The sequence below is a fragment of the Balaenoptera ricei genome, chromosome 2 (genome assembly GCF_028023285.1).
Source record: "Balaenoptera ricei isolate mBalRic1 chromosome 2, mBalRic1.hap2, whole genome shotgun sequence".
Lineage (NCBI taxonomy): Eukaryota > Metazoa > Chordata > Mammalia > Artiodactyla > Balaenopteridae > Balaenoptera > Balaenoptera ricei.
In genome coordinates, this window is record NC_082640.1 from 186,115,167 (window position 1) to 186,133,172 (window position 18,006).

An 18,006-nucleotide genomic window follows, 5' to 3' on the forward strand; every position below is an offset into this window, starting at 1 on the left:
TCCTTTGAAGAACCTAATTCTTCATCATTTTGTTGTTCTTCGACTACCCTGTAGGGCGGAGCAAGCAAAAAAGTGAGTTGATTAGCTTTGATCACTGACTTCCATTGCAAAGTCTTACATTGAACCAGAGCAGGAGCTCCATACTTACTGAATAAACTGAAGCCAGAAACAATCATAGCAGGTTTGTGATAATGAAGGATTTACACCAAATGGGTCTTTACCTTGTTCTCTGTTGAATTTGTTGAATTATGGTGTAGTCTTTCTGTGTCGTTAGGAATTACTAACTTTAAAAACAATGTAGGGTATGGAGTATGCCTTTATTCTCATGGAATGTATTTAAAATGGAATTTTTGACAGTGCTAAAAAAGCGGTTTGTAGCACATCATTGCATTAATTCACCATGCCCTGTTTTTAACTCCGGTATTGACATGTTTTGGAAGTAGTTGTGTATCTTTTACAGTGTGGTGCCCTTGTGGCAGTGTTACACATCTGGCATATACCATATTATTTACCTACCACTACTGAACTGCTAAGTGTTAGACCTCCTGCCAATCGAGTGATGAGGGTTCAAGAATGAATGGGAGTTCTCAGTCTGTTGGGCAGCTCTTTTGTTAAAGTTGGGTGTATTGAGATAGAACATTCACTCTTTTTAAGTGTACAGTTTGGTGAGTTTTGACAAATGTATAATCACGGAATCACTATCACGGTCAAGTTAGAGGACGTTTCCATTGCCTAAGAAGGTCCCTTGTGTCTCTTTACAGTCAATTCCCTCTCCCTTCCCCCAGCCCCTGGCAACTACTGATCTGTTATCTGTCTCTGTAGTTTTACCTTTTCTAGAACGTTATTTAAATGGAGTCAAAGAGCATATAATCTTGTGTGTAGCATCTTTCACTTGGCATAATGCTTTTGAGATTTATTCATGTTTGTGTGTGTATCAATAGTTCATTCCTTTTTATTGCTGAGTAGTAAGTAGTTCATTGTTTGGATGTACCAGTTTTTTTTAATCCATTCACCAGTTGATGGACATTTTGGCTGATATGACAAATAGCTTTGTCTTTATATTTTGTAAAAAGACTCTCCATTTTGCTTACCCTAGGAATCTTATTTAAATTTTAAGTAAATATAATTGTGGTAAGAATTTTGCTTATAGATCAGGAGTAATAAAAGGCAGATAATTTGCAAGAAGAATATTATCTTCATGCTAGTACACTACTCTCTTTTCATTTGTTTGATTTCCAGATGTGAGTATTCACCTTTAGCTGATAGGTATATAAAAAGATAAACTGTTATCAAATCATTTGAAAACTCAAAAGGACTAGTCAAACAGTCAGACCTAATGAGGATGTTGAGGCTCAGAGAGGTGACAGGAGCTGCTTGTGACTATTCACTGTTTAGCAGCAGAGCCTGTACTAGACCTCAGGTCTCCATCTCAATTCTCTCTGCTTTTTTGTGTAGCAGGCTGTTTCTCAAAAGCTATGTACTAATTATTCAACCAGGGAGATGTAGTTGTACCAATACACAGAGTATAATTAAAATTAGACTTTTAAAAATGTTTTGCTATGGAAAATTTCAAACAAGTAAAGAGAATTTAATAAGTATTTATCAATGGTTCTCAACTGGGGACAATTTTGCTGCCCCCCCCCCGCCCAAGTGGACATTTGACAATGTCTGGAGACACTGTTGGTTGTCACAACTGAAGAGCGTTGCTACTGACCAGAAATGCAACTAAACATTTTACAGTACACAGGACAGTGCCCCCTGGCCCTCAACAAAGAAATATTTGGCCCAAAATGTCAAGAGTGCCAGGGTTGGGAAACCCTGGTATATAGTTAGCCCCCCCATGTACTCAACAGCTCAATGACCAGACTTCTTTTATTTGTTCTCTCCCCAAGAAGCAAGCTCAATACATCATATCATTTCATCTCCAAAGGTTTTAGAAGAGATAAAGCTTCTTTAAAAAATGTAACCTTAGTCCCTTTATCATAATTTTTTAATATCAAATATCCAGTCAGTGCTCGTTTCCTCAGTTGTCTTTTTTTAAAAAACACTTTGTTCAAATTAGAATAAATGTTGTTTCCATGTATTATAGATGGCTAATATGTGAAATAAGATGCTTTTTTAAATTTATTTTTTAAATCCTTCACAGATGAGTCTTTTTAAAAAAAAAAAAAATTTATTTATTTAGTTGCACTGGGTCTTAGTTGTGGCTTGTGGGGTCCTTAGTTGTGGCATGCGAACTCTTAGTTGCAGCATGCATGTGGGATCTAGTTCCCTGACCAGGGATTGAACCCGGGCATTGGGAGCGCGGAGCCTTAGCCAGTGGACCACCAGGGAAGTCCCCAAGATGCTTTTTTTTTTTTTTTTTTTTGGCTGAGTTGGGTCTTAGCTGTGGCATGCGAGATCTTTCCTTGTGGTGCGCGGGCTCTTCGTTGTGGTGGGCGGGTTTTCTCTTCTCTAGTTTTGGTGCTTGGGCTCCAGAGTGCGTGGGCTCTGTAGTTTGCGGCACGCGGGCTCTCTCGTTGAGGCGGGTGAACTCAGTAGTTGTGGTGCGGAGCCCAGCTGCCCCGCTGCCTGTGGGATCCTAGTTTCCCGACCAGGGATCAAACCGGCGTCCCCTGCATTGCAAGGCGGATTATCTACCACTGGACCATCAGGGAAGTCCCCCAAGATGCTTTTTTTTAAAGGCAACAAAAAAGTTTGCATTTTAGTTTATGTTCTACAGTTGACTTGTATAGAGGTCATGGACAAATCCTGTTTGTGTACTGGTAAAATTAGAAATGTATTTTTCACTTACATTTCAAAGCGTATGACACTTTGTAAGTAAGCCTGGGTTATTTGCCAAAAGTACCAGAGGTCCTGGAGGGCTTTGCCAATTTAACAGCTCCTGGTGTGTGTGCACACCATGTACTTACTTATTATTAGTTAATGCAGACAGTCATCAGAATTCCTTATCTCTGTGAAATAAATAAACTGATGGTGTTATTGTCTAGCCAGCTGTTGGTTGTATGAGACTGTTAACCTGTTAAGATCTGAGTGCCTGCTATGTGTATGACACTGTGCTAGGCGCCGTAGAGGATATACCTAGGAACCATATCACTCCCCTGCCTTAGGACTTCCCAGTCCCTGCAGAACAAAGCACCCTGAGCTCTGTGAAACTAGTCTGTAAACTCTCAAACTGGAACAAACAACACAATCACCTGGAGGGCTTATGAAAGCACTGATTGCTGGGCCTCACCCCCAGACCTTGATTCTACCTTCGGGGCCCTAGAGTTTACATTTCTAGCAAGTTACCAGGTGATGTTGATGCTGCAGGTCCAGGAACCACACTTTAAAGAATTGCTATCTTAGTATTCAGTGAAGACTTGCTGACTAAACAGTGTTCCTTTAGATTGTATTGTGACTAAAGAAAAGAGATTTCAATGGTTTCAATAACATTTTCAGTTTCCGTGAGTTTTTTTTTTTTTGTGTGACTGCACTGGGTCTTCCTTGCTGCGCGCAGGCTTTCTCTAGTTGCGGCAAGCAGGGGCTACTCTTCGTTGTGGTGCACGGGCTTCTCATTGCAGTGGCTTCTCTTGTTGCGGAGCATGGGCTCTAGATGCACGGGCTTCAGTAGCTGGGGCTCGTGGGCTCAGTAGTTGTGGCTCGTGGGCTCTAGAGCACAGGCTCAGTAGTTGCGGCGCACAGGCTTAGTTGCTCTGCGGCATGTGGGATCTTCCTCGACCAGGGCTTCAACCCGTGTCCCCTGCGTTGGCAGGCGGATTCTTAACCACTGAACCACCAGGGAAGTCCCAATAGTCCCTGTTATTTTTAATTTCAGAGAGGATTGTTCTGGATTCTGAAATGTAGCCAATTTTTTTTTCATCTGTGCCGGGTCTTAGTTGCGGCACGCGGGATCTTTTAGTTGCGATATGTGGGATCTAGTTCCCTGACCAGGGATTGAACCCGAGCCCCCTGCGTTGGGAGCACGGAGTCTTAGGCACTGGACCACCAGGGAAGTCCCCATAGTCCAATTTTATCCCTGGAATTTGTTTCCAAGCTGGAAGTAAGAGTCAGGGAGTACAGCCCCTTCTGATCACCATTGGGAGGACTAAAGCAGAAATTCACTTGTCTCACATCCATTTTGAACTTTCAGAATGAACAAGGAGAAAACAAATCTCTTCCTTGGGAATCTCCCAGCTTTAATGTTGTTTTATGTAGGAATTTAAAGAATGTGCTTGGAGTTGGTCTGCAAGTAGTAATAAGGGGTTTGTGCTGACCCACGTGGCACCTGCCTGAACAGTAATTGAGAGGGCAGAAGTCGGCACTGGAAGAAAATGACTTTTTTGGGGGGAGTCCAACTTTCAAGCTAGAGTTTTTAGCACTGCACTTTAGTCACCTGAGCTGCTTGGCCATGGTTAGTCTTATACAGTCTTATGCAGACTAGATAAGGCATTGTTTCTGTGGGTTACCTGGGATCTTGGTGTTCAGAGTTGAAGCTTGAATAAAGCTTGAGATGTTTTGTTTGTATTTCTTGCTAATAGTTAGGTGTTGCTTGGGGGTGGAGTTGAAATATTGTGGGGTTTGTATTATGGACATTTTACATGGAAATCTGTATTGGAAGAATTTAACATGAAGTTCAAGTAAGCTGAACCAAAGGTTTTATTCCAGAATTTTGTATAACCCCATTCTTTCTGTAGTCAGTACCTTTATGACTTCATTGAGAACAGTAGCAGACTAGAATGAGGGTCTTGGAGAGGAGCAGACCTAGAACCATTTCCTAGCACAGCCTTTTGCCCTTAGCCTTGCCATTCTTTGTCCAGAAGAATAATTTAAGCTGGGCAAGCAGCTTTTGTTGTTCAAGGCACTTGAGGTATTTTTGATGGCATTCTATTCACATACTGTCTCCACCTCTTTCCTTGTCTTCCTTCCCTTGTGTAGCCCTTGCCTACCTTAGGCCTGCCTTGGTATTTATAGGCACATGTTAGCTTTACTAGTGGAATGGATTAAAGGAACTTACATTTTCTTTTTTTAAAAGAAGGTTGCCTTCTAGACATTAAAGATATTCAATGATAAAGAACCTTCTACATACCATGGTAAGGTATTCTAGTTGCTTTTTCCATTTCTGTTAATTTAGGTCGAGTGCTTAACATTTATATCCTGCTTATTGTATAATTGTCCTACTTATTACTGCTGTGGAACTAGCCAGTCCACAACTTAGTAGTGTAAAACAACAAGTGTTTCATTATACTCACAGATTTTGTGTGAGGAATTCAGACGGGAATGGTTTATGGCTGGGACTTCAGTTTGGGGGAATAACGAAAGGCTGGGGGATTTGAATAGCTGGGCTGGAAGATCCACATCCTAAGACTGCTTCTTCACTCACGTATCTGGCACCTTGGCAGGTATTGTTAAAAGGCTGGGCTCAGCTGGGACTTGGCCAGAGTGGCTACCTGGGCCTCTCCAGCATGGAGACTCCAGTGTGATCAGACACATGAGGTGGCTCGGTGTTTCAGCAAACAAGACAGAAGCTGCTTGCCTTTTATGACCTAGCCTCAGAAGTCACATAGTATCACTTCTGCCATTTATTCTTAAAATGTTAGAGCAGTCATGGGCACCCAGATTCAAGTGGAAGGGACATAGACCTTTCCTTGTAATGGGAGGTATGTCAAAGACTTTGGGCTCATGTTTTCCAACCAGTATAATAGTAACTCTTTGGGTTTATAATCTGACCTAGCATTTTTTGTGTGACCTTGGACAAGTTATTTAACTTCTTCATGCCCCAGTTACCTCATCTATAAAGTGGGATTGGTAGTAGTAATGACCTCATAGGGCTGTTATAAGAATAAGGCCTTCCATGCTGTGGCCTCCCTTACCTCTTTGTCCTCATCTCCTACCTCTCCGCACCCACTACATTCATAGACCCAGGTGTCTTCTTGCTGTTCTTTGAACACACCAGGGACACTCCAACCTCAGTGCCTTGACATTGGCTCTTCTCTTTGAACACTTTTCTTCCAGATAGCCACATGGCCGTCTCACCTTCTACTCTTTTCAAACATCAGCTCAGTGAGTCTTACTCTGACCATCTATGGCCCTCCCAGCCTCCCTAATCCTGATCTAGTTTTATTTTTCCATTGCATTGTTACCTTTAACATATTATATAATTTACATATTTCTTATGTTTATTGTATTTTGTCAGTTTCCTCTGGTATACTGAAAGCTTCCTGAGAGCAGGAATATTTGTTTTGTTTATTGATACTATTTCAAATACCTAGAACATGCTGGTCATTTATTACAGGTGAAGAGTAAATAAATATTGGTCGAATTAGTGATTAAATGAGACAATATGTGTAAAGCATTTAGAATGGTGCCTGACTCATAATAAGTAATAGATGAATGTTAGCCATCATTAGTGGTTTGTTTACTGGTCTTTTCATCTCTCATCTCTATGTTGTCATTTCTCTCATCTCTCGTGTCCTGTATCTTCAGCCTCTTCCCTCTGTAGTTCCAATGAATTCATCTTCTTTCTCCTTTCTTAAAACCTCAGATAGCTTTCTTAAAGGGAGGCTTGATGGAAAGAGTCTGGACTTGGAAGTGAGAGATAAAGTGGGAGCCTAGGACTGTGGTTGAGGGAGAGATTCTGAAGACACTTCTGAGGAATAGTTGACCAGATGAGGAGCCAAAAAGTAAGATTGACAGAACATAAGAGAAATTGGGATTTGGAGTTACAGGCTTGCATTTGAAACCGGTCTTCAAATACAAGTCACTTAACTATGGGCAAGTTAATTACTTGTCTATGCTTCATTTAAAAAATTTTAATAAATAAAACTTTAATTGATATAATCGACATATAACATTATAGCCAAACAATTCTCCTTGGCTGTCTATTCATCTAGCAGTTTCACAGTTGCTGGTTGCCAGGTCCTGTGTACTAAGAATACAGAGATGAGATAATTCTTACCCTCAAGGAGCTCATTGTCAAGTACTTTAGTGTAGGAATTAACTAAGCTAAGCAAGGGGATGCAAGACAGAGAAGTACCAGCCTAGTCAAGAACATAAAGATAAGAAATTGCCAGCAATCATGATGTCAAGGAACTAAAGCTATTTTTTTTTTTTCAGTGTTAGAGTTGTGAGAGATGAAACTGGCTAGACTTGCAGGTTAAGGGAGATTCCCCCCCCAATCCCCCAAGCTTTTTAAGCTTTCCTTGTGCTGGTGCCTGGCTTGAAATGGCCTTCATCTTTCATTAGAACTCTACTACTTGTCCCATCGAAGACTCCATCCCTTTTTTTCCTTCATCTCACCCAAATGTGATCATACCCTCTGAGTGCTTAGAGCTGCATTGTCCAACACATGTGGCTACTGAGCACTTGAAATGTGGCTAGTCTGAATTAAGATGTCCTGTGAGTATAAAATATATACTAGATTTCAAAGACAGTATGAAAAAAGGAATTGTAAATCTTACTCTTTTTATATTATGTGTTGAAACATTTGGGAATATATTGGGTTAAATAAACTATTATTAAAATTAACCTATTTTCATGTTTTTTTAAAAGTTTATGTTATTTTTAATTTTATTTTTGGCTGCGTTGGGTCTTCGTTGCTGCGCGCGGGCTTTTCTCTAGTTGTGGCGAGCAGGGGCTACTCTTCGTTGCGGTGCACGGGCTTCTTACTGCAGTGGCTTCTCTTGTTGCAGAGCATGGGCTCTAGGCGCGCCGGCTTCAGTAGTTGTGGCACATGGGCTCAGTAGTTGTGGCTCACGGGCTCTAGAGCACAGGCTCAGTAGTTGTGGCGCACAAGCTTAGTTGCTCCGCGGCATGTGGGATCTTCCCGGACCAGGGCTTGAACCCGTGTCCCCTGCATTGGCAGGCGGATTCTTAACCACTGCACCACCAGGGAAGCCCTTTTTATGTTTTTTTAATGTTGCTACTAGAAAATTGAAAATTTCATGCATAGCTCACAAATCTATTGGATGGAGCTTGGAGTATTCACTCTCTGATTTTCTCATGGGGCGGAGATTGCCCCTTGTTTCAGTTACTGTTCCCCGTGTTAGCTCCCCAGCTAGATTATGAGTGTTAAAAGTTTGACACCATACTTTTCTATTTCTTTTATCCCCTTATAGTGCCTGCTACTTAGTAAGTGCTTAGCATATAATTAACTGGTCAAAAGCTACCAAGTCAAAGTTTTCTTTAGCCACAATTTATTTGTGCCTTATTCTTCTGAGGATTGGTCAAGTAAATTATTTTTCAGTTTATTTCATTATTATGATAGCTCACTTGCTATGCCAATAATAAGTGTTTTATTACAAGTGAAACCAATTTGAATTTATGCATATGAACAATAATAGTTCCCCTTCCCTATTATTCATATTTTTGGAAACATTTTCATAAACTCAGCTGCAAAAGTCGTATCTTTGATCTGAGCAGTGTGAGGCTGTTCTCTTGCTTATTTATTCCTGTTCATTCCTATATGTCATTTTCCTTATCCTTCCAACAGGTTACTGTTCTAACATTTTAACATATTGTCATGCGTGTACATGTATGTGTTCTTAGAACTGTATGTTTCATACTTTGTGTAAATATTGCATAGTCTCATCTATGCATCGAATCTGTTGCTTCTAACTGCTGCATAGCACTCTGTGGTATGAGTCTACCACATTTTACCCACTTGCTGAGGTAGACTACTTGCCGCCTCACTCCTCCCCCCACCATGCAGTGCAGCAGTGAATATCTTCATACATGTCCCCTTGTGGAGCTGTGTAAGAATTTCTTGGGGATGTGTAGCTAGGAGTGGACCTCCTGGGTCACAGGAAATGTCAGATAGTGCCAGGTTGCTCTTCTGGATGGCTCTGTCAGCCCACACTCCAGCCAGTAGTGCACAGGGGTTTTTGTCTCCTTGGTTCCTCCAACATTTAGAATTATCCAGCTTTCTAATTTTTTTTTGCCAGCCTACTAAAGTAGTTTAATGTGCTACTTCATTATTAACTTGCGTTTCTCTATGGTTTTTAGTATGTCTATATATTCCTTGGCTCTGGGGGCCTTCTGTAAATTGCTGCTTTTCCTTTGTCCCTTTTTCTATTTGGTTGTTGTTTTTTTCTTGTAGATTCTTAGGTGTTCCTTGATTTTCTAGATATTAATCTGATGTAGGTTTTATACATTGCATGTATCTTCTGTCATCTTTCTATAAGACCCTTATTGGACAGAAATTCTTAATTTTGGTGTAACCAACGTTTGCCTTATGTTTGTGCTTTTGAAGTTTTGCTTAAATGCCTGGCTCACAAGGATATATTCTCTCACATTTCACATTAACCTTTTATCATTTTACCTTTCACATGTAGGTTTTTTAATCCCTCTAGATTAAAAGGGAGCCTGCCTTTTGTGTATGGACTTAGGTAGGGATCTAGTTTTATTTTCCTCTATAGACTGATACAGTGAACCAGTTTTCCTACTGCTATCCACTCAATGGTCCATCCTTTCCCCATTGGTTTATAGGACTGCTTTCATTGTATCTTATGTTCCCATACATTCATGTCTTTTAGCTTTGTATTTTGCTGCATTGGTCTGTTTTTCTGTTGTGCCGATACCCTACAGGTTTTCTTTTCTTTAAAAATTACCGTGGCTTTGTAATATATGTAATCTACGTACCTTTATATGTATCTATTGAATTTTTTGTTTTAAAATAATTTTAGACTTAAAATTGCAGGATTAGTACAGAGTTCATGTATACTTTTCACTCAGGTTCTCCTGATGTTAACACTTAGATAACCATGGTGCAGTTATGAAAACCAGAAAGTTAACATTGGTCCGATACCGTTAATGATGACTGCAGAACTAATTTGAATTGTCACCAGTTTTTCTCCAGGGTTCTTTTTCTGTTCTAAGTTCCAATCAAAGATCCCACAATTTAAGTTTGTCTGATGTTTTCTCAAAATTAGATTAAGGTTATATATTTTTGGCAAGAATGCCACAGAAAAGATGTTGTGTCCCTCTCAGTGCATGCTTTTAGAGGGTGCAATGAAAGAGATACGTCTTGTTACTGGTTTTAACCTTGATCACTTTTCATTTCTGAACTTTTTTTTTTTTTAACTTCTTTTTCAAGGCTGACCTGGCAGCCGTGAAATATTCGTCCATGTACACTTTAGAGTAAGTTTAAGATTACTCATAAATTACTGGCTGGAAATTTTAATTGATATTGCATTGAACTTATTGATTAATTTGGGTAGATTGTATAATATTATCTATCTAAGAGTGTAGAATTCCCATTTATTCAGAGTATCTTTTATGTCTTTTATTAAAAATTTAAAGCTTTCTCCAGAGAGCTCTTATATATTCTTAATTAAGTTACTTTCTACCTACTTTCTAGTTTTTATTGCTATTATAAATACTTATTTTTAGTTAAATTTTGTGGTACGTTACTACTGGTGTAGAGAACTGTGGTTATAGGTTGGTCTTGCACCTTGCCAAGCTCTCTCTTGAGTTCTAGTGGTATTTCCAATTCTTTTGGTTTGCAGTTAGATCATATCATCTACAGATAATGACACTTTTATCTCTCCGAGTTTTTTGGGTTTTTTTAAAAATTTATCTGTCTTATTTATTTATTTTTGGCTGCATTGGGTCTTCATTGCTGTGCGCGGGCTTTCTCTAGTTGCGGCGAGTGAGGGCTACTCTTTGTTGCGGTGCACGGGCTTCTCACTGCAGTGGCTTCTCTTGTTGCGGAGCACAGGTTCTAGGCGCGTAGCCTTCAATAGTTGCGGTGTGTGGGCTCAGTAGTTGTGGCTCGTGAGCTCTAGAGCACAGGGTCAGTAGTTGTGGCGCATGGACTTCACTGCTCCGCGGCATGTGGGATCTTCCTGGACCAGGGGTAGAACCCATGTCCCTTGCATTGGCAGGTGGATTCTTGACCACTGTGCCACCAGGGAAGTCCTATGTGGTATATATATATACCACATCTTCTTTATCCATTCCTCTGTCAATGGACATTTAGGTTGCTTCCACGTCCTGGCTATTGTAAACAGCTCTGCAATGAACATTGGGGTACAGGAATCTTTCCCAGTTGTGGTTTTCTCTGGATATATGCACAGGATTAGGATTGCTGGATCATATAGTAGCTCTGTTTTTAGTTTTCTAGGGAACCTCCATACCGTTCTCCATAGTGGCTGTACCAATTTACATTCCCACCAACAGTGCAAGAGGGTTCCCTCTTCTCCACACCCTCTCCAGCATTTATTGTTTGTAGATTTTTTGATGATACCCATTCTGACCGGTGTGAGGTGATACCTTTTTGTAGTTCTATGGCTCTTATATAGACACATTTTTTTTTTAACATCTTTTTTGGAGTATAATTGCTTTACAGTGGTGTGTTAGTTTCTGCTTTATATATATATATATATATATATATATATATATGTATATACACACACACACACACAAATATATAGACACATTTTTAAAGAAGAACTAATATATATAACATAAAATGGAGTGCATTCCCCATTCACTTTTCTTACTGCCTCTTACATTAGTATTGATATGGCCCCTGTAACAGTTTAGTAGTGCTTTGGTTGAAAGTAACTAAACCTTATATGATGGCTTAACCAAATAAGGGTTTATTTTTCTCACAAAAGAAGTCTGGACAGCTTCTAGCTTTGGTTCAGCAGTTCAGTAATATTGGAGCTGGTGGTTTTTAAAAATATTTTTGTCTTTTCTCTCACATTTGAGACCTTAACGGCTGCAGGGTAACTTACATAGCTCTAGTTGTTACGGTTGCATTCAAGGGAGAAGGGAGGAAGGGGCTGTGCTAGTGTACCTGTCTCCCTTTATGAGAAACAAAAAGTTTTCCGAGGACCCCCCAGTAGACTTTCCCTAATGAGAACTGACCAGAACTAAGCCATAAGCTACCTCCAGCTACAGGGAAGTTTGGGAAAACAGGAATTTCACTGGCCATATTGCCTCCCCAAATACACATCTGGCTTCTCTTAGAAATGAAGAAGGGAGGAATGGATATTGAGTAGATACCTACAGTATTTGCTCCATTCCTTAATATTACCTGGCAACTTAAATGTATTGCAATAAACAGAAGTTTTAGTTTGAAAATGAACACTTTATGGATTTATTAACAGTGTTCTCTCTTTGACTTGATTCTGCCTAATTTTTAGTAGCACTGCCCATATTCTAGTTTTCATGGTGGATAAAGTGGTTCAGCTCAATTCCTTGAGGAGAAGGAGAAGGATCAGGGCTCCTTTAATCTTTTTTTCTTTATTTTTTGGCTGCGTTCGGTCTTTGTTGTTGTGCACAGGCTTTCTCTAGTTGCGGCAAGCAGGGGCTACTCTTTGTTGCAGTGCACAGCCTTCTCATTGCGGTGGCTTCTCTTGTTACGGAGCATGGGCTCTAGGCGCACCAGCTTCAGTAGTTGTGGCACACGGGCTTAGTTGCTCCGCGGCATGTGGGATATTCCTGGACCAGGGCTCAAACCTGTGTCCCCTGCATTGTCAGGTGGATTTTTAACCACTGCGCCACCAGGGAAGTCCCTGGACTCCTTTAATCTTTGAGATTAAATTAAACAGCTCTGAGTGCCTGTTGTGTGTTTAGTGCTGCCACAAAAAGTGGCTACTATTATGTAACTTTTTTTTTTTTGGTCCTCAGGTTGTTTATTGTCACCTTAGGAAGAAAAAAAAAATTCATGCATGAAGTAATCGGCTAATAGTACAAGAATTCAAAATTATTTTTTAGAATACTAGGAAATTTTTTCTTCTTTAGGGCCACTGATGGATGCATGGGAAAAATAAAATGAAGGCCAAGAAAAGGCAATTTAATTTGCTTCTGTTTGAGAGAATTTTTTAGTTAAACACATTAGATTTTAAAATTTCAGGACTTTATGTATCAAACTAAATATACTAAGTTCAATAACTCTGTTGGAATTTAACAAACATCAGATATTTCAATCTGTTATATGAGTTTACACTCTTACGGGGAAGTACGGGTTTCTTTTGGGTTTGTATTATGATTATTTGCATAAGGGTGTATTAGGTTAAGCTAGGTTATGCTGTGGTAACATACATGACCAAAATCTTAGTGTCTTAACACAGTTTAAAAAAACTGTCAACTTCATTGACTCCATGGAGAGTGATCTCCATTTCCAGGCCATTTGGTCCTGTGACCCTCCATCTTTGGACAGTGCTCTGGGTTCAGGAGAGACCACAGGGCTGGAGTCAAGCACTGGCAATAAATGCTTCAGCATGGAAATTACATGTCACTTTCACTCATATCTCATTGGCCAATCTTAGGCACATGGCTATTGCGAACCTCAAGTGAGGGAAGTAAGTTTCTCTGGGAAGTCAGTGTATTGTGGTGGATAATTGTCTACAGCAAAGTAGCCAAATAGAGATAGATACAAGCAGAGTACATCCAGAGCCCAAAGGAAAAGAAATTCTGATGGGATGCAGGGAGAGTCATGGAAGGCTTCATAAAGATGGTGACAAATGACTGAAACATAAGGGAATGAGTAGGATTTTCTTAGGTTTGAAGAGAAGAAAGGGCGCTCAAACTGAGGGAGGATCATGCTAAAGAATAGTGGATGATGTAGCGGGAGAGGAGGAATGGATTACATCACAGAGGGCCTTGAATTCATTTAACATTCACTCAACAACAATGTATTGCACAGCTACTATGTGCCAGGCACTGTTCCAATTTCAGGGAATATCTGATAAGGAACAAAACAGACAAAGATCTCTGTGTTCTCCTGCAGGTTACATGCTAGTGGATGTAGTGCTAAGGAGTTAGTTTTTATTATAAGTAGATCGGAGAGTATGCAAAGGTATAAACTAGGTGCCTTTGAATTTTAAGTTTCTGATATTTCTATTTTACATGCAGAAGACAGTTGATTTGCATAAAAGTTAATATTTTGTCTGTTTAACTGTACCTCACTCTATAAAACTTAATACATGAAGGGCTGAATTTATAAAACATATAAATTAGAAAGTGTATGTTTGCATTTAAAAAGCTTTTTTGACCAAAATTTTGGATAGCAGTATAATTTTAAAAACTATATTTTCATTGCATAAATAGTAAAACCACTTGACATATACCTCATGGGAACAGGGACTTTGTTTTATGCACTGCTGTTTCTAACACTCAAAACAGTGCCCAGCTCATATTTATGTAACATCTATTATACAGGGCTTCCCTGGTGGCGCAGTGGTTAAGAATCTGCCTGCCAGTGCAGGGGACACGGGTTTGAGCCCTGGTCCGGGAAGATCCCACACGTTGCGGAGCGACTAAGCCTGTGCACCACAACTACTGAGCCCGTGTGCCACAACTACTGGAGCCCACGTGCCTAAAGCCTGTGCTCCGCAACAAGAGAAGCCACCGCAATGAGAAGCCTGCGCAGCACAACGAAGAGTAGCCGCCACTTGCTGCAACCAGAGAAAAGCCCGCGTGCAGCAACAAAGACCCAATGCAGCCAAAAATAAAAATAATAAAATAAAATAAAATAAATTTATTTTTAAAAATCTATTATACATTATCATTTGATAAATATTTGAATGAATGAACAGAAGAAATAAATCTGGGAGATAAAAATTTCCCATAATTTAACCATGTGAATGTTACAGTGATCAGTATTTTGCTATCATTTATTTAGTCATCCCAATATTTATTAAGTACCTGTTCTATGCCAACTGCTAAGATCTAAGGAACAATAAATTACTGTCCCTGTTTTTATGAAACTTACATCTAGTTTGGAAATAAACATAATGGTTACCAAAATTTTTTAAAAACTGTACTCCAGCTGATCTACAAAAATTTGCATTACGATATACCTATTTTGTGTAAAGCCTTAGTGTAATAACTTAGTTGTTATTTTAGTTTTTTCTTTAATCAAGTCCTCGTTTATAATAGGCTATTTTTTAAATAATCTTTTTAAAATTTATTTATTTTATTTATTTTTGACTGCATTGGGTGTTTGTTGCTGTGCGCAGGCTTTCTCTAGTTGCAGCGAGTGGGGGCCGTTCTTTGTTGTGGCGTGCGGGCTTCTCATTGCGGTGGCTTCTCTTGTTGTGGAGCACAGGCTCTAGGCGCATGGCCTTCAGTAGTTGTGGCACGCAGGCTCAGTAGTTGTGGCTCATGGGGTCTAGAGCGCAGGCTCAGTAGTTGTGGCACATGGGCTTAGTTGCTCCGTGGCATGTGGGATCTTCCCGGACCAGGGCTCGAACTCGTGTCCCCTGCATTGGCAGGTGGATTCTTAACCACTGAATCACCAGGGGAGACCCTATAATAGGCTATTTTATAATTTGGAAATTAGAATCTTTTTGTTATAGGAACAAAGTTGCTTAGATTTGTAACCAGTTTGTAAAAGTCTATTTAACCTAAAATATACATTTACAGTAAAAAACATAGAAATTGTTGTTTGCAATGCAGTATTATGTGATAATTGAATAAAACAGAAGAGAACCTATCCCAAAACCTGGTACATGAGAGACAGAGATTTACTTAGTGGAATATGAAAAAGTAGATAGAAATTAACGTGGACATTCTGAAAAGGACATCTTTTGAGGACTTCAGTTGATGGCACAAATTCTTAAGCTTTTACTGTAAAATACTTGTTTTTCCTTTTTCCTTGATATGAGTGTGTTACAAAGTATAGTTTCTTATGTTTATCACCTAGAATCAGGCTTGTTGTGATCTATACGTAGAGAGAGAGAGAGCATGAGAAACAAGGGACATTTTCCTGGACAAAAAGTTGGAAAAGAGAAAAGAGTGAAAGAGGTTGAAAGTGTCTTTGTAGAGTGTCGTGAGAGTGAGAGGCCTTCCTTGAGCAGGAAGGAGTTAGCAGCCATGAAAAGTAGGCAGTGGGGCATGGCATCCTTTGGGCACTAGGGGAAAGAGGAAGCACTAGGCAGCTGGCTGCTTGTACGTACAGAATTGTACACATCAGGCATTTGTATCTCTCGTACCTTTATATTTAAGATGGTTAGAGGCATATATGATTTGTTTTACCTTTATGGAGTATATTGAGTACTGTATTCATCTCTTCAACAAATATTTGTCAGGGACTACAGAGTCTGGCTGTTTCTTTAAACACATTGTTTTAAATTATCGTTAGCAGCATAGTTTAGAAAGAAGTTGGGAATCTAGGTTCTCTTTGAATTTCTCACTAGTGATGTGGCAGTGAATAAATCTCAAGGTATGCTCATCTGGTGAATGGTGATATTAGCTGTTCTGCCTGCATCACAGGGTGTGTTAAGGATAATATGTGCTGGTACATTTAATAGCGTATGAAAAAGTCAAGTTCCTTTTTTTTTTTAAATTTTTATTGGAGTATAGTTGTTTTACAATGGAAAAGTTAAACTCTTTACGACTGTAAGGCAGTCCTGTTTCTCTTATTTTATGTTACAGCCACATATAGAAAATATCTTCTTTCTTTCTGAACAGCCAGTTGAATTTCAACACTTGGTATTTCTCTTCTCAGCATTTTCTTGTTTTCCTCATAAATTTATATCAGGTGGGCAAATCCCTTTGAAGTGCCACATGTATTGGGATTAAAATTAAAGCAGTGATGTGTTTTTTTTAAATTAATTAATTAATTTATTTATTTATTTTTGGCTGTGTTGGGTCTTCGTTTCTGTGCGAGGGCTTTCTGTAGTTGCGGCAAGCGGGGGCCACTCTTCATCGCGGTGCGTGGGCCTTTTCACTATCGTGGCCTCTCTTGTTGCGGAGCACAGGCTCCAGACGCGCAGTCTCAGTAGTTGTGGCGCATGGGCCTAGTTGCTCCACGGCATGTGGGATCTTCCCAGACCAGGGCTCGAACCCATGTCCCCTGCATTGGCAGGCGGATTCTCAACCACTGCGCCACCAGGGAAGCCCCAGCAGTGATGTTTTGTTTCTTCAACTAGAGGCTCTTAAAACTTGTCAAGTACTGTGGGTCTCTCATTTCCTAATGTTTGTTGTATGTTTTATTGTAGCACACGTCACATGGAGACGGGCGGCAAGAAGTTACCTCTCGCACTGGGCGCTCTGGAGCACGGTGTAGAAACTCTGTAGCTTCCTGTGCAGATGAACAACCTCACATCGGAAACTACAGACTGTTGAAAACAATCGGCAAGGGGAATTTTGCAAAAGTGAAATTGGCAAGACACATCCTTACAGGCAGAGAGGTAAATACAAATTATGCTTGATTTCTGTTAGTACACTTGCTCTGTTTAGTTCCATGTGAGGGAAAGAGGAAAAGAATGTATATATTTGGGCTAATTAAACATTTTTTTTAAGAACAAGAAGCTTATGTATTAATTATGTGGGAGTTCTTTTGCTTTCTCATTTCTTTAAATGTTATAAAGATTATATTGAGTGTTTGAATAATCTTTTGCCTTTAAAAAGAGGTAGTGTTCTTTTCAGTGGTAAATGTATACCACCACAGTAAAAATTTTTAACTTCATTATAAGCTTATGGTGCTTGAAAAAATCAATAGTGTTGTCTGTTTTTATAGATTTATCCTCAAGAAGTTTCTTCATCTCCCCAAATATTTTTCTCATAGCTTATGTTTGACAGGTTATTGTGCAGGAAGGCACCTGCTTTCCTAGTTTTTGTGATATTGGCTTTCTACTCAACCACATGCCATATTTATTAAAAACACTTCCATTAAAACTGCTACTAGGGGGACTTTCCTGGTGGTCCAGTGGTTGAGAATATGCCTGCCAATGCAGGGGACACGGGTTCGATTCCTGGTTCGGGAAGATACCACATGCCGTGGAGCAACTAAGCCCTTGGGCCACAACTACTGAGTCTGTGCTCTAGAGCCCACGGACCACAACTGCTGAAGCCCGTGTGCCTAGAGCCCGTGCTCAGCAGCAAGAGAAGCCACCGCAATTAGAGGCCTGTGCACCACAATGAAGAGTAGCCCCCGCTCACTGCAACTAGATAAAGCCCGTGCACAGCAATGAAGACCCAACGCAGCCAAAAATTTAAAAAAAAAAAATCATAATAAAAATAAGTTAATTAAAAAAAAACAACTGCTACTAGGGACTTCCCTGGTGGTCCAGT

The 18,006-nt window shown here is 39.9% G+C and overlaps 1 protein-coding gene across 11 annotated transcripts in view; it reads left to right on the forward strand.

Moving 5' to 3' along the window:
- Positions 1–18,006, forward strand: part of MARK3 (microtubule affinity regulating kinase 3) — a 109,198-nt gene that overhangs the window by 1,700 nt on the left and 89,492 nt on the right. For all 11 annotated transcript variants that reach the window (XM_059915071.1, XM_059915073.1, XM_059915072.1 and 8 more), the window contains exon 2: positions 16,932–17,123. In XM_059915071.1, the coding sequence (XP_059771054.1) occupies positions 16,932–17,123 (192 nt within the window). The remainder of the gene's footprint in view (positions 1–16,931; positions 17,124–18,006) is intronic.